The sequence below is a fragment of the Chenopodium album genome, chromosome 16 (genome assembly GCF_948465745.1).
Source record: "Chenopodium album chromosome 16, dcCheAlbu1.1, whole genome shotgun sequence".
Lineage (NCBI taxonomy): Eukaryota > Viridiplantae > Streptophyta > Magnoliopsida > Caryophyllales > Amaranthaceae > Chenopodium > Chenopodium album.
The window spans coordinates 35,682,824-35,697,770 of NC_137849.1; the positions used below are offsets into that span (position 1 = coordinate 35,682,824).

The window sequence follows — 14,947 nt, forward strand, 5'->3', positions numbered from 1 at the left end:
TTAGAGCTAAAAACTCAGGTCAATTGGACTTCAAACAACCTTTAATTTATGCTAAAATAGAAATCAAAATTTATATGAAACAGAATTTGATTACATGAATCATTTATTTCCCTGGTGAAAGAGAGGTCAAGGACCAAAAACAAAATGTATACATAATCAACCCCCGCCACCCACATAAAAAAAAATAAAAAAAAAAAAAAAAAAAAAAAAAAAAAAAAAAAGAGGGTTTCAGCAACTAGTTTTCTTCTCAAGCTAAGCCATTCTGTAAATTTAATCAAGACGCGAATAAATTGCACATGAGCAGGATGAAAATCTATGTAACTGTACAAAACCTCTAGCACCAGCAGAAACCTATGAACAAACACGGCAACAAAAGTTTCCGATCTGCAAAAACAACCACTGAATTGGGTTCAAATATTCATCTTCTGCTGGTTCTGCTGCTGCTGGAGGTACTGGCATTTCATGAGGTAAATGCCGATGAAATGCATCAACTGCAGCAGCAACACCATCTTCATTCTCTATCAGCTTAGCAAGCTCCATCACCCGTGTTTTGACCTGAAACATTACAGTGTGAAGTTAATTTGTACCACCAACTTTAGGTGAGAAACCAGAATATTAACCCCCAGTAATTGCATATCATCCAGCAATTCTATTATGTTTCTTTTTTCCAACAGTAGAAAGAAAAACTTCAGCCCAACTTCAGTATGTAGTAGCTTAATGCAAGACAGAAATACATATCAATTCATATTTATACATACACCAATATCCTAATGTCATATTTCTTCCCTAGTGTTTAATTTCTTCATAAGTACTCTCCAGGCAGAACAGTTCACATAATGTCAATCGCAGTATAAATTATCCTACAACGCTCATGATGTCAGGTCCACAGAGAGCCTTTAAATCAAAGACATCTCCACCTCAAATAACATATGCCATTCAATACAAGAGAGCTTGCTTGAACATGGCTTGTATCTTTTCTACGTTCAAATACAAAATTGCAATCGGAAATGTATAGATCAGTAAGTGGGAAAAACAGCAACTGATGCATATAGTTAAAAATGGAAAGTACCTCAGGTTGGAGCATAAATCGTATAGCACTTGACAGAGCGTCGATGCTGAGCTGAGCAATAGGAATTGGTTCAGGTCCCAAACCTTTCTGATGAATTCTATCACCCCAAAAGAACTGATCGCCAAAAAATGGTACTACAGTTGTTGGGCACTGCAATAAATAACATAGGAAGTCAAATTACTTTCTCAACTACATCGGGTGTCTTCAGCATCAAATTCTGACTGCCAGGCAAACAGCAGAACCTATACATTGCTGATTATTATATCCAGAATATTACAAGTATTACTTAAGCAATTAGATAACGAGCCCGATAAGAGTGGGCTCAATATATGATTCAATAGTCTTTAATGTCACTGGAAGATGGAAAACGAAGGATTTAGAACACAGGCAAGTTCAGCTTTTCCAAAGGGTGCATGAAGCAAGTGAATTTTAGGCATGGATAACATAAGATATTCACATGTTCCAGAAATAAGCAACAAACAAGCTGAAAAACTTACACCAGCTCTTAGTCCAGTGGCTGTAGTTCCAGCACCACCATGATGAACCTGTTTATTTGTGGAAAACAATTGAATTAGTGTTAATTCACTGAGAGCAAGGCACACTATTTATTATATCCATATACAATAATATTGCATATGACGTAACATAAACTGAACAGCTATTCAACCACAACCATTGAAGGTCACAATCCAAGTTGGTAAACCTTAATTCAAATTGGGGCAAGAAGCTTCATATTATATCCATGAAGCTAGATTACAATCTTTTTTCCCAAAATACAAATCCAGACATTATACAAGCAACTATCATGAGAATTAGTCTAACTCACCACGGCAGAACATTGAGGAAAAAGCCAATCATGGGGGCAGTTCTCAAGAAGGAAGATATGATCCGGAATTTCTGAAACTGCATGACACAGACTATCATTTAGATGAATAATAGAGCAGATATAAAATTAAGACTTGAAGATTACTTATCTTTCTTATTTAGTTTTCTTATGTGTCCTGGAAGGAGAAAGAACCGTTATCAATTTATTTTTAATGTCCAATTCTGCCCATGAAGTCTTGACTTTTGAGTGCTAAGTGCTGATGGATGAGAATCAAGCCAAAAATATGAACTCTTACTCATATTGCACTAGAAAGGTTTAGGGCTAGCATTATAAAGCAAGACTATATAAAGCCTTTAGCAGATAAGGAAAAAACTTGCAGAAAGCTATAGAAGAAATCAAGGAATGGAGTTATTACAAAAAAACATCATTTTCGAGCATGTTCTGGGGAATAAAGGGATGTTGGATAACATGAAGTGGTTAGCTTAATGCAAGTCCAATATATTCTATGTACTTCACCACTTCTTTCCTTAATTCAATTATATTCTTGCTCTGAGGGTCTTTGTAAATGTTGTATCACTTTGTACTTTGTTAGTGAAGTATTGTGCATTTTACTGGCTTACAGAGCCAGAGCGGATGTTCTAATTTTGTGTTTCCTCCCCCATTATTGTGGAACTTGAAAATTGTAAGCTTTCCTTAACCCATAAGGTTAATGGAATCGATCTCTTATTTGAACATTAACACCAGAGTTATAATCACTCTCTTATTTGAACATTAACACCAGAATTGTATATTCGTGAAGCCTGGATCTGTTAAGAGTACTTGAGATACAGCTAGAACAAGTCTTATAAGATTTCCACAAGCACCGACTTCTAGAGAAAATTAGAGGAAAGGCAGCAGTGCCAACAGAGAAGCAGAAGAAGACAAAGAAAGCAAAGGAGCAGCAGCAGAAAATAATAGAAGCAAGTGGTGAGCACTGACAATAGGCAGGGCTGATTGACAATAGAAATCATATTGCGGTGAAGAGAGCCAGAAAGGGTAGCAGCCAAGATGACACTTTCAACTATTCTCTCTTGGGCATAATCTATGGGAAGACTTTCAGGTTACATATTAATCTAATCCACTAGCAAGTCTAATAGTCAGTCCTAAATCTATGCGCTTCCAACCCCATTCAACCTATGGGAAGACATTCAGGTTACAAAAAGATGATAAAGTAGTCGCAATTTAACGAGTTTTTCATTTACATTACAAAGCCGCAAAATAATGGAAAGACAGTTATAATAATTGCAGACAGAAATGATCAACTGACAAGGAAAGATAGCCAGGAAATGAACACTTACAAATACCAAGGTCTCCCCAGCCACGATCGAGTATTCCACGTTGTCCAGTATCTTTTAATGCTTCCAATATGATACTGGTCGTTTTGCTGGGATCTTCAAGAGGCTATACATGATAAAAGAATGAGTAAGCACACAGCAAGAACTCCTAAAGACAAAGTGGTTTAGGGTAAGATGTAAAACTAATATATTATCAAGCAATCTATAGTGCTTCTTGTTCTTACTTAATTTAAGTAGGGAGCTTTTATTTTTTCAAATCCTTTAATAGTTTTGGTGGGATTTTGGCTATCCAAATCCAAGAGAGAACAGCAGCTGTAGAAGGCTGGAAGTTTTCAATTAATAAAGAAAGTAAACTATGAATATACATGATAAAACCTTGAGGATCCAGCTTTCACATGACAGAGAGGAACATCAACAACTAAGGGAAAAAAATCACAGATGAAGCTGCAAAAGTGGCTTTTCTAACGAATGAATGAAACAGATTGCAGCCTTCACAATGTGATTTTTTATTTTTTCTAAATGAACACATTAATGGATTTTAGCCTTATTCTTGCTTTTTTAAATTTTAAGAAGTATTCTTTTAACACAATACAAACCAACCTACAATACTCCCTTTGTCCCAGATTACTCACATCATTTTGACTTTTTGCACTATTCACATACACCACCTTGAACATCTTTTTATGCTAATGCGAGATATGAAAACAAATATTAATATGTAGATGGTGTTGGGTTCATTTAATGTATATATTCAAACCATTATTTGTTTCATAATTTTATTACTGTAATTGATAATTATAGATCTTAATAGTCAAAGTTTTGAATTGGCAACATGTCCAATCAAAGTGATGCAAGTAATATGGAAAAAAGGGGAAAATACAACAGGATTGTATATTTGGCTAATGAATAACTTGAACTTTAAATGCTCCATAACTTTATTATTACTCCATACACCTTTTTTGTATGCACCATTAGTGTTCAATTGTTAATATTCACCATTACAGACGTGTCAAGAAGGATGTGATTTTTATTGCGGCAGTTTGAAAAGTGGCAAGTTTTACAAAACTGTTAGTGTTCATAGAAGGATTAAGGTGGTCTTACCATACTCCCAAATCCAATATAGATGGGTCTCTGCCCTTTCTTTATCCACTCAACAAATGCTCCCTTTGGTTGATACTTAGGACCAAGATTTAAGAAACAATAACCAACAACATCAACCAAGGGACCCCAATCTGTAAAACATAAGTACATTAGAGATTTAAAAGTAAGAAGTCCAAACAACAGAGAAAACAATAAACAACATTATTATTGAAGCAGATATCTTGTTATTGCACCAATGGCTTGAATATGACAGTAATATATGACATGGTTATCAATCAATACAGTTACCTTTTGGTTTTGGAACAACATGAGGACTCCACATGTATCCTGTAGGCAAATGAGATATAGATCCATGGTACATGCTAAAGTATGCAATAGGAGGAAGTTTCAGCTTCCTTTTCCTGAAGTCATTGATATAGCTCCTTATGCCCCACCATATCATCAAGTCAACAATAATGTATGACAACTGTTCAGGAGGTGCAAACAAAAAAAATGTTAAGAGAGAAAACCAGTTGGGGTAAGAGAGGGCCAGGAAATATACCAATTACAGTAACATACCCAGTTACCATAGCTTTGTGGTACACGAGCCAGTGGATGTGGGAACTCATACGTTGGCCTGCCTATTATAAAGAAGTGTAAGGAGAAATTATAACATATCACATTTTTCAAGAGCACGTGAAAAATTGCTACTCCCTCCTTCCACAAATAATAGTCTTCTTTCTCTTTTGCAAAAGTTTTAGAAAGCTAAAAAAAATGTGGGGTTCAATTAATTAACGCTGAATATATAAAATAAGATAGTGGAGTTTGGTTGAATAAAAGTAACTATAAATAAGATGTGGGGGGGGGGGGGGGGGGGGGGAGCGGCTTGGTAGATTATAAATGAATAAAAACAAAATAGATAAATGTGAAATGGGACTTTTATTTAGGGACAAGGTTATTGGATGAAATGGAACTTTTATCTAGGGACAGAGGTAATAATTAGTAACGATACGAAGATTTTTCATTTTTCAGGTAAAAGTAAACATGTTCACAAAGAAGTATTGACAGACTGCCTGAAGTAGTGAATTGCATATGCATGTCGATATTAGTAAAATCCCTAAGTCCCTTTTAACACATGCCTCAATATGCTACATCAAAAAATTGATTTGGAGTTCAAATATAAGGATGTGCCCAAGAAGATTCTTGTGCTCATTTCCAAAATGTGCAACAAGAAGCCTGTAAAGAAAGCATTGCCCATTTTTTCAAACCCAGCTGATTTTGCTAAATTACCCACATTACTAGCTGCTAGAAATATCTGTCTCACCAAGTGTCCTAAATTACCTACTTCAAAGCCGTTTTGACACATGGAACCAGAAATTTTCAAATTTGGCTTGGGCTTAAAAAATAAGGTAGATCCGATATATGATCTTAATGTATTCAGTTTTTATATGATCTTTCAGATTAGCTATAGAATGCTCAGACTAAGTATAGAGCAATCTTTTGGTGGATTTAAAATTTCTTCTCCCTTTTTTACAGTATTACATCTTCAAGCAGATGCTAAAATATAGACAGCATGCATCGACACTTAACGAAAATATAAGTTCCAAAATCATGGTTTTGGGTCTAGGCCTCCCCCCCTCCCCCCCCCCCCCCCCCCCCCCGGTTGACTACTCCAAGAAACCCACTTGTGGGGCAGAGACAATGTACATCCAATTTAATAAGATAATACAGGTGAAGTGTGATAACTTACGTCCATGGCATTGTGAAGAATATGTGTAGAGGTACACCAAGAGCTTCTGCAGCATGCACATGCCCTGCAATATATATCAACTTATTATTAGACTGCCTTATAAGAGAAATAAAGAAAATGATCAAAAGTGCCAATCAGACAACAAATGAATCCCGTTATGACAAATTGACAAATGCTCACAATGCATAGACAGCTTCAAGATACGTATACAACCAACTCTCCCAGGTACACTTTTGCTCACATCCAATTATATAGACTATGTTGCTCAAAGCAGTTGAGCAGTTAATCAGTTGATTTATTTTCCTACGTAGTATATACAATATCATCTATCTTTTATGTTATGCATGTTAAGAATAAAGTTTTATTACAAAGGTTCACAAGTTGCCACTGGCTAGTAACCTAGTAGTATTTTATTGATATTTCATCCTTATAAGTGACAACTAACATTGCACTAAATACTTTAAAGTTACAACAATAAAAAAAATAAAAATAAAAAAAAGCATCAATTGGATAGAAAATATAGAACGGAGGGAGCACAAATATCTAAGCAAAGTTCAAGACCTAGTTATGTGGTTCCAAAATTTTAAAACAATGTTGGTATCAGTTGCAACCACTATAAAGAAGCTATAAAGGTATATATCCCTGCATCCAACCACAAACCTGAAATAATTAAAAAAATTATCACAGAAGGATTTGAGACAGTTATGATAGAAAGCTATTATCAAACTCCAGCAATAACTTGATAATTGGGAACGTCACATTCATATATGATACGTCAACACTCATTTTTCAAGCCATGAGCTTACCATAAGCAGGAGGATTAGCAATGATTGCTTGAGCTCTAAAAGGCATGCTAGTCTCTGTATCTGGTTCTGTACATGCAGGAAGAAGTGATTCTATAATAGCCTTCAATTGCTTCCGTTGAATTGAAATTTCTCCTGGGGCAGAGGGAATAAGCCCCTTATTTCTTGCCATATCTGATTCCCGGAAAGCAATGGAAAAAATCTATCTCAGTGGTATAAAAGATTTAGATGCAACAAAAAACAAGCTACCGTGTAACAAATGGGCGTGATAATATATGACTAGCTACAGCATCTATCCAATGCCAACAAAATTTCTAACTATTTTCTAAACAAATAGTTATGTGTAGAGTCATGCAACGTTGATGTGGAAACAAGTTGTATAATTGTATATAGACCACAAAATCAAAGTATAGTATTCAATTTTATTAAAAACATTATTCACAAGAAATTGGAAAAAGTGTATGATTTGGTAATTGTTGAAAGGCCATGCAGAATGCAGACATAGGTTAAGGCTACAATTTCTTCTTTAGTCAAAAAGACACTATTGTCTATACTCAGTACCTGCAAATAGTGGAAGTCTAGTAATACCTCAAAGTCATGATACTTCCCATTCAACGAATGTTTGACACAATCACAGATCACAGAGCAAAAAATAAACCATTGTAATTTTTGTAAAAAACTAACAGTATCAAATGGAAATTTGTGTAGTTTTGAAAACATTCGAGATGATAAGTGTTGACAATAGTGTAAAACAATGGAGGATGTCTAGCATGCATTAATTCTCCAATCACAGGTAAAACCCAGAGACCATTTGAAACTCGCTGATATGCAAAACACCACATTGTTTACAAACCACAATTATAATGAGGCAAGAACATGAAAAGTAAACTATTTGGGTTGAAAAAAAAATTGAGCTTTAGACAAGCTAGTCTGTGTTATAATCAATCTGACTTTAGCAATGGCTCACATGTATAATCTGCCACCATGGTCCTATGGATCAGTAAGCTATAATGGATGTATAAAACAAATATTTAGAGAGCTATTGACTTTTGGTCTTTTGCAATCAATACAAACAAATTCAAGGTCAATCTTTAATTCTTTAGGATAGATATTCCTAGTTGATGCTCAGCTCACAAAATAACACACGGAGGCCAACTGTAAAACAGTAATCAGCAGATAAAGCAATAAGGGGGTAGATGATTAAGCTAATGAAGCAGAAAGAAAGTAAAAAAGAGAATAAAAGATCTGAGACAACTTACACCCTGCCAGAACTCGAGGATCACCACCTAAGGGATAGAATTCAACACCAGCAGATTTGACAAAATCTCTAAAGTTAGCATGCGTAGCCAATCGAACACGATGACCAAATTCCTGCACATAGGATAGATGAACTTTTAGCCCCATAAATTTGCAAAAGACTTACAATAAAGACCCACATCTACAAGGAAAACAATGCACGAAGATGTGCGACAAAATTTAGTAACAGCACACTTAATCTCTCTTGACAAAACACAATACCAATATAGTTACTAATATAGCCAACTATGATCAAAGTGAGCAATTTCAGCAAAGGCATAATTCTGCAAGCTTTAAAGCAGCATGAATAAGAGCAAATCCAGAGAAGAAAAAGATATATTTCTCACATCTCATTGTCAGTGACGGGGGAACTCTAGGATAAGAATACTCAATTACTCACACAGGTACTCCAAAATAATAATGTCACATAAGTATGTAATGTTGGATATTCATGAAACACTTCAAACACTCCCCCAACTCCTAGCCAAATAAAATTCTAGCAGTATGAAGCAGTCAGTCTCACAAAGCTCTGACTAGTCCCACATCCCTCATTGATTGCATGCCGAAACTTAATTTTCACAAGAAGGGCGGAAGTTAGTTCGAGGTGCAAACAAGTTAACAAGTTAACTAGTTAAAGGTCACTCCAAACATTATTTCCAACCCCCCCCCCCCCCCATCTTCCACACACACACACACAACAAAAATCCCTTTCAGATGTACGAAAGTTCATTGTTAGTACATTTTGTAAGCTAAAAGCATGATCATCAACAATCAGTTACAAGAGCATCTAACAAAAAAGAGACAAATTTGATTAAAGCTTGTGAGCCTGCCTGAAGTCTCTTTGCCATAGCTAGAAAAGGTTGAACATCTCCTCTTGTCCCAACAACAAGAAGGGCAATTTGCAATCTTGGTACAGATTTATTGTGATTAGGAACAATTTCATCAGCAGGAAGAGAAGCACTTTCAACAGAATGAAGCTCCAAAAGCTCAGAAGTTACAGACGAATTTCTAGATAAATCCACCTCCACTGTTCCATCATTCTGTATTTTGACTAAGTTTGCAATAAGCTTTTCCTGAGATTAACAAGAACAATAAACTTCATCAATGATACATAACTCCATGCAATCTGTACGTATGAAGGCTACTAGCAGAGAAAAATTTACAATGAGTTTTGACTTCTTTAAGGTACAATGAATGTAAACTTAAGAAAACAGGACTCTTTTAAAAGTAGCAAATAAATCAACATTATACCCATCAGCTCATTACCAGAAAAAATAAAATAAAATAAATATCTCATAGTGCCTGCGGCTGCATCTGACAAAGAAAGGTATGGTATAAAGGCATAATTTACTATTTAAGGGGATTAAGTGTTTACTATTTCAAAGCCCTTGGGTCAATAACTAGTCAATCGGAATAAAAATGATAACTTTCTGAAACAAATTCCTGGAAATTGACAATGTTCCTATTTAATAAATAATAACCTTTGATTTAGATAATCTCAGTTTAAATACAACTACTTTTGAAATTTGTTCCACTTGGATGTTTTTCATCAACAGAGTTGATTCTTCCGTAAAACCTCAATGATGAAGACACCTTGTTATACCTTGTACGTTTAGTAAATTTAGAAAAACAATAATTATTAAATCAGGTACATGGATTTCAATGAGCCTACCGTCCCTCTACATTTTGACAACATTAATCATTAGCAAATTCTAGCTATAAAACACATTGTCACTAAATGAATAGAAACAGATGCTAACTTTAGGTTTGAAAAGACACCTGCAGTAGCAGATATATTCAACTTATATTACCTTATCACGCTGTGATAGTCTATCCAATCTCATATCATGTCTTCTACTATCCTGATGACTCTTAGACTTGCTCATTATGATGTCATTTTTATCAACCAATAAACTTTTATGGGCTTCAATACCACCTGAAGGCGCTGTAATACTGTGATCCAACCCTGCCAGGAGAGATATTGAGCATTGTAAGAATATCAGTGCAGATATGAGTGAGATCACACTGCTTACAGGATTTTATACTTTTATAATAACAAGTTATATAAACTTCAAAAGTATTTTTCATGTATCCAACTCTGACTGCTGAACCACTGTTTTACACTGGCTAATAATACAAGAGACCACCGCCCACATTATGTACAAGTTTAAAAGCACATGGTCCTTGAAATACATGATTGCAACCTTATAGGATTATGAATGAGATTCACTTACGGTGTGTTTGGATTGAAGGAAATGGAGGGAAAAGAAGGGAAGGGAAATGGAGAGATTAGGTATCTTTCATTTGGATAAAAAATGAGGGAGGAAGGGGATTGGAGGGGAGAGAAATGGAGGGATTAAATTGTAGGAAATTGATCCCTCCAACAATGGAGAGATTTGGAAGGAAAACTCAACATTCTTCCCTCCCCTCCTCTTCTCCACCCTCCCCTTCTTTTCCTTCCCCTTTCTTTATCCAAACACACTGTTAATGAAAGTAGATAGCTCCAACAGCAGTGCCTCTTCACAAATTCCCAGATTGAACATCTATAGTTCATAACAACAGATACAGCAAATTTGACATTTGGACCTCAGGATACAAAGTCAAAGTATGTACAGCATAGGTCAAGACAATTGACTAGATAAGTACTCTAATTGAATTACTAAAAACGGAGTTCAAGAAAAAAAGAAGGAATTGGAAAGTTGAAGATAGATATTCATAGAAAAAATATATTCCAATACATTCCTTTATAAGAAAGATACAAGCCAGAAATTAACTTTTGTACATTCGATCTACTAAACTGAGGTACTGCGTAAGCTATGGATCAAACTCCAACGAAAGTAAGACTTTTTTTTTTTGATTTGTTAGGAAGGAAATTATTTTTACATAAGCTTCAATACAAAACCAAGACAGCTGCCTTGCAGAAAATAATATACCAAGCTCTGTAAGATAAATGAAAAACTGATTAAATCAAATCGAGATTTGAAACCCATTCAGTTGACATATAAGAAAATCTTATTCAATTCTAATACGAAGCAGACAAAAAGGACATCAACAGAATTGACTATGATGAGAGATTATCAAGTACAGTTCTAATGGAAGGCATTGGGACATCTATTCCTATTTTAATGCAGACTAACAAGCCAAGAGATTCTAAACTACACATGCTTGGTTTATCAGCTGAGAATTTGACTATTTTTTATAAGCTACTTCATATAACAAATACATACTGTTAGCAAACATAAAAAAAAAAAAAATACATGCTCCCTCTATTATTTATTGATGTACCAACTTTCCACGAGATGTTTTTATATGATGTGCCCACTTCTATGTTATTCGAATTTTGGTACACACTTTACCATCTCCCCCCACCCCTATCTTACCCCACATATTTACACCTTTCTACTCATTCTCTCTCATTGTATCCAACTCTTTCTTACCCATGTTTTCACTCTTTTCAGTGATATTATCCACCTTTTACTTACACCCCATTCACTTCATTTAGAAGCAAGAGTATATAGTAATTGGGTACATCAAAAACAAAGGGAATGAATGGTTTCAATCATGAAATATTCCAAATTATAAATAATTGTTAAATTATCTATTATTTATGTTTCATGTTATTGTTATAATTAATAAAAGATTCTTTGGGGAAGACCAATCATATAATAAAGTCATTTTATCCGTTCTAGACTTTCTAGTATTTCTAAGGATCACGAATCACCATAACATGTATAGTCATTGTATCCGTTCTAGACCTCTATTGGCTACAAGGTGAGGAACAGTGATTAGCCAACTAGAATTAGAGACAAGGGCATATTATGTAATGGATGTAACTGTCAATAATTTAATTATGCACTTGCTTTGTCTATACCCTTGTACAGGATGACCTCAACAATTTCTAGACTAAACTCAAATTTAGTCTAATACAACTCTACAACAAGATTCCAACTGAACTCGAATCTAGCTCCACAGCAATCATCTGACTAAACTCAAATTTAGCTCCACAACATTATTCTCACTAAACTCGGACTTTCCAACCAAACTCGTACTTAGCACCATGGCATTATTATTATTCTGACTAAACTCAAACTCTCCGACTAAGCTCGAATTTAGCTCCACGAAAATATTCTGACTACACTCGAATTTAGACCACAACTATGCTCTAACTAAAGTCGAAATTTGAGACTAAAGTCGAATTTAGCTCCACGTATAACATTATGACTAAAGTCGAATTTTCCAACTAAACTTGAATTTAGCTGCCTATCAACAAAACTTTCCGACTAAACTCGAATTTAGCAACACAACAAAGTTTAACAAAACAAAATGATCACAAAAGCAATAACAAGAAATATACCTCTTTTTGGAGGATTGGAATGAATTTCTGGAAGTGAAGATTGCCTCAAATAATGCACATGATCATCTTTCTTCACATCATCATTATTATGTAAGACTTTATTGTCTGCCTCGGAATCGGCAACAACTCGAATTTCATGTTCCTCAACAATGCTAATTTCTTCCCCAATATCATATCTTTCTTCTAAATTACTTGCCTGATTATCACACCCTTTATTCTCCATTTCAAGTATATCATACACAATTTCTCAAGCTAATACCCAATAAAAAAATAAAAATTATTGTAAAAATCTGATTCTAAAATTGCCCACAAAAATCAGAAGCAAACCCAAAAATTTAAATATCAAAAAATTGAAGAATTTAACCCAAAATCATAAATGTAATTAAAACCCAATTCAACCGGAAAAATTCAATTGAATAAAATAAAACAAATTAATTAATTGAACCAATCAAACATAAATCCCCTGAAACAGTAGATATGGCCAGAGTTTAAACCGCTAGTCAAAATCAAAGTATAAAAAGACTGTTAGGTGCAGCAACTTTTCTGCGTAAATTTAAATTTGCAACCCAAAAAAACAATCTTTATAAAAAAAATCCCGGAAAAGTGGGGGTTTTGAAGTGGGTTTTTACAGAATTAATTAAGACTTTTGTATGATTGAGAAGTTTAAACTGTATAGTCGTAGGCTAGTTTTAGTAATTGAATTATTTTTTTGTTTTACGCTGCAAATTGTAATTTACAGCAATTTTTTTAACGAGGGAATTGGGGTGATGATAATTGGAGTAAAAGGAAAATAATGATTGGGGTATTCGTATTGGACATGCCAACGACCACGTTTGTGTAGCAGTGCCCGTGTGTTAACTTCTTTGGAAATTATGACGATAATGTGCAATGCATAGTGTAGGCCCACAATCAAGCCCCCCACCTCTTAGCTGTCAGATTCGGTGTGCAAGCCGGGTTCAGAATAGGTCTTGTCGGACTGAGTTAGGCCCCGTTCTTTAGAGTTGCTCTGCTCTGCTCTGCTCAAAAGAAATTTGCTCTGTCCTACTCTGCTGTGCTCTATTTTCAAATAATAATTAATAATAATAATAATAATTAATATTCAATAATAATAATAATTAATATTATATTGATGATAATAATTAATTATTTTAAATAATTATAATAATTATTAATATTAAAAATAATTATAATAATCATTAATATTAATAATAATTAATATTTATTAATCATAATAATAATTATCAATAATAATATTTAATAATTCAAACTATTAAGAATTCATATTTAATAATATTATTAATTTATAATTTCTAATAATTATAACAATTCTTTCAAAAAAATAAATAATAATAATAACAATTAATAACAATTTCTTTTTATAAACATTTGATATTAGAATCACAATGTATAGAAACATTTTATGTGGGTATTGATTTTTAGTTCATTGAGTTGAATTATTTTTCAAATCTTTCCATATAATTTAAGAATTAAAAAAAGAGTGGTTGTTTTCAAGTAGTACTTTGTATATAATTATTATTTTGAGGGTTAAAAATATATGTTAAGACATATTTATAAGTAAAATCATTATTACTCATTAAATCATTTTATTTAAAATTTTTGTGAAATGAATATAAGTAAACTGTTGTCTTTTATCTTTATACTATTAACATATGTTAAATACGGTACACATTTATTTATGTTTTCACTCACCTAAATCAATGGTATATGTACTTAATAATAATAATAATAATAATAATAATAATAATAATAATAATAATGACTTTGTTCCTGGACGAGTAGTGACTGATACGGCTAATCGGAAGCGGGTTAAGTACGAATTCAGTTGTCAAGCAATTGGATACGGCTTTCTTCCTTTCTCTTTCTCTTCTCTTGGGGAGTTAGAAAAGGAGTTTGTTGCATTGCTAAAGCGGATCCAGAAGTTCTCGAAGACTCAGAATATTGGGGCGCGTGCTGCAGCTCATATCTTTACTAGGATCGGCTTTTCTATAACTAGAGGAGTGGGGGCCTAGATTGTATCTCGGCTTCCCACTAATTTTCTATAGGTTGTATAACGTTGTTCGTGACACCCTTGTTGATATTTGTTTTCGGTCTGGGGTTTCTGCTCGAAAGGAGGTTAACGTTGGATTGACTGGAGGGAATGACGGGGCTCTTCGTCCAGCAGATGTGTTGCTTTATTCCTGGGATAGAGGCCTTGATGTATGTGTTGACTTGACGGGGTCTTCACCTTTGACACAATTGGGGTTGTCTGACTTCGTTCCCAGTCGTGTTGTGTCCGCGGCGGCTCAGCGGAAGCGGGACAAGTATGGGGCGCGTTGCAGAGCTATTGGCTATGGTTTTCTTCCTTTCTCCTTTTCTTCGTTGGGGGAATTAGAGAAGGATGATGTTGCGTTGCTGAAGCAGGTTCAGGCGTTCGC

General features: G+C 34.4%; 1 protein-coding gene across 1 annotated transcript; it reads right to left on the reverse strand.

Annotated features, from left to right (window-relative positions):
• Positions 1-211: 211 nt before the first annotated feature.
• LOC145585179 (sterol 3-beta-glucosyltransferase UGT80B1-like) lies at positions 212-13,321 on the reverse strand. Its single transcript, XM_081641909.1, has 14 exons — positions 12,513-13,321; positions 9,970-10,124; positions 8,989-9,231; positions 8,122-8,233; positions 6,866-7,036; positions 6,060-6,123; positions 4,889-4,946; positions 4,619-4,796; positions 4,331-4,461; positions 3,233-3,335; positions 1,896-1,972; positions 1,567-1,614; positions 1,070-1,219; positions 212-555 (listed from the first exon to the last, which is right to left on the reverse strand). The coding sequence occupies exons 1-14, from the start codon at positions 12,733-12,735 to the stop codon at positions 352-354; spliced, it is 1,917 nt and encodes a 638-aa protein (XP_081498035.1). The 5' UTR covers positions 12,736-13,321; the 3' UTR covers positions 212-351.
• Positions 13,322-14,947: the final 1,626 nt, after the last annotated feature.

Bases quoted from the DNA above. Each gene is read 5' to 3' on its own strand.
- LOC145585179 (XM_081641909.1), bottom strand. From the start codon at position 12,735: ATGGAGAATAAAGGGTGTGATAATCAGGCAAGTAATTTAGAAGAAAGA. The intron at 9,232-9,969 runs GTAATATAAGTT...TGTTAATCTCAG, and splicing joins GACTATCACAGCGTGATAAG to GAAAAGCTTATTGCAAACTT. The intron at 3,336-4,330 runs GTAAGACCACCT...TATCATGTATAG, and splicing joins ATATTGGATTTGGGAGTATG to CCTCTTGAAGATCCCAGCAA.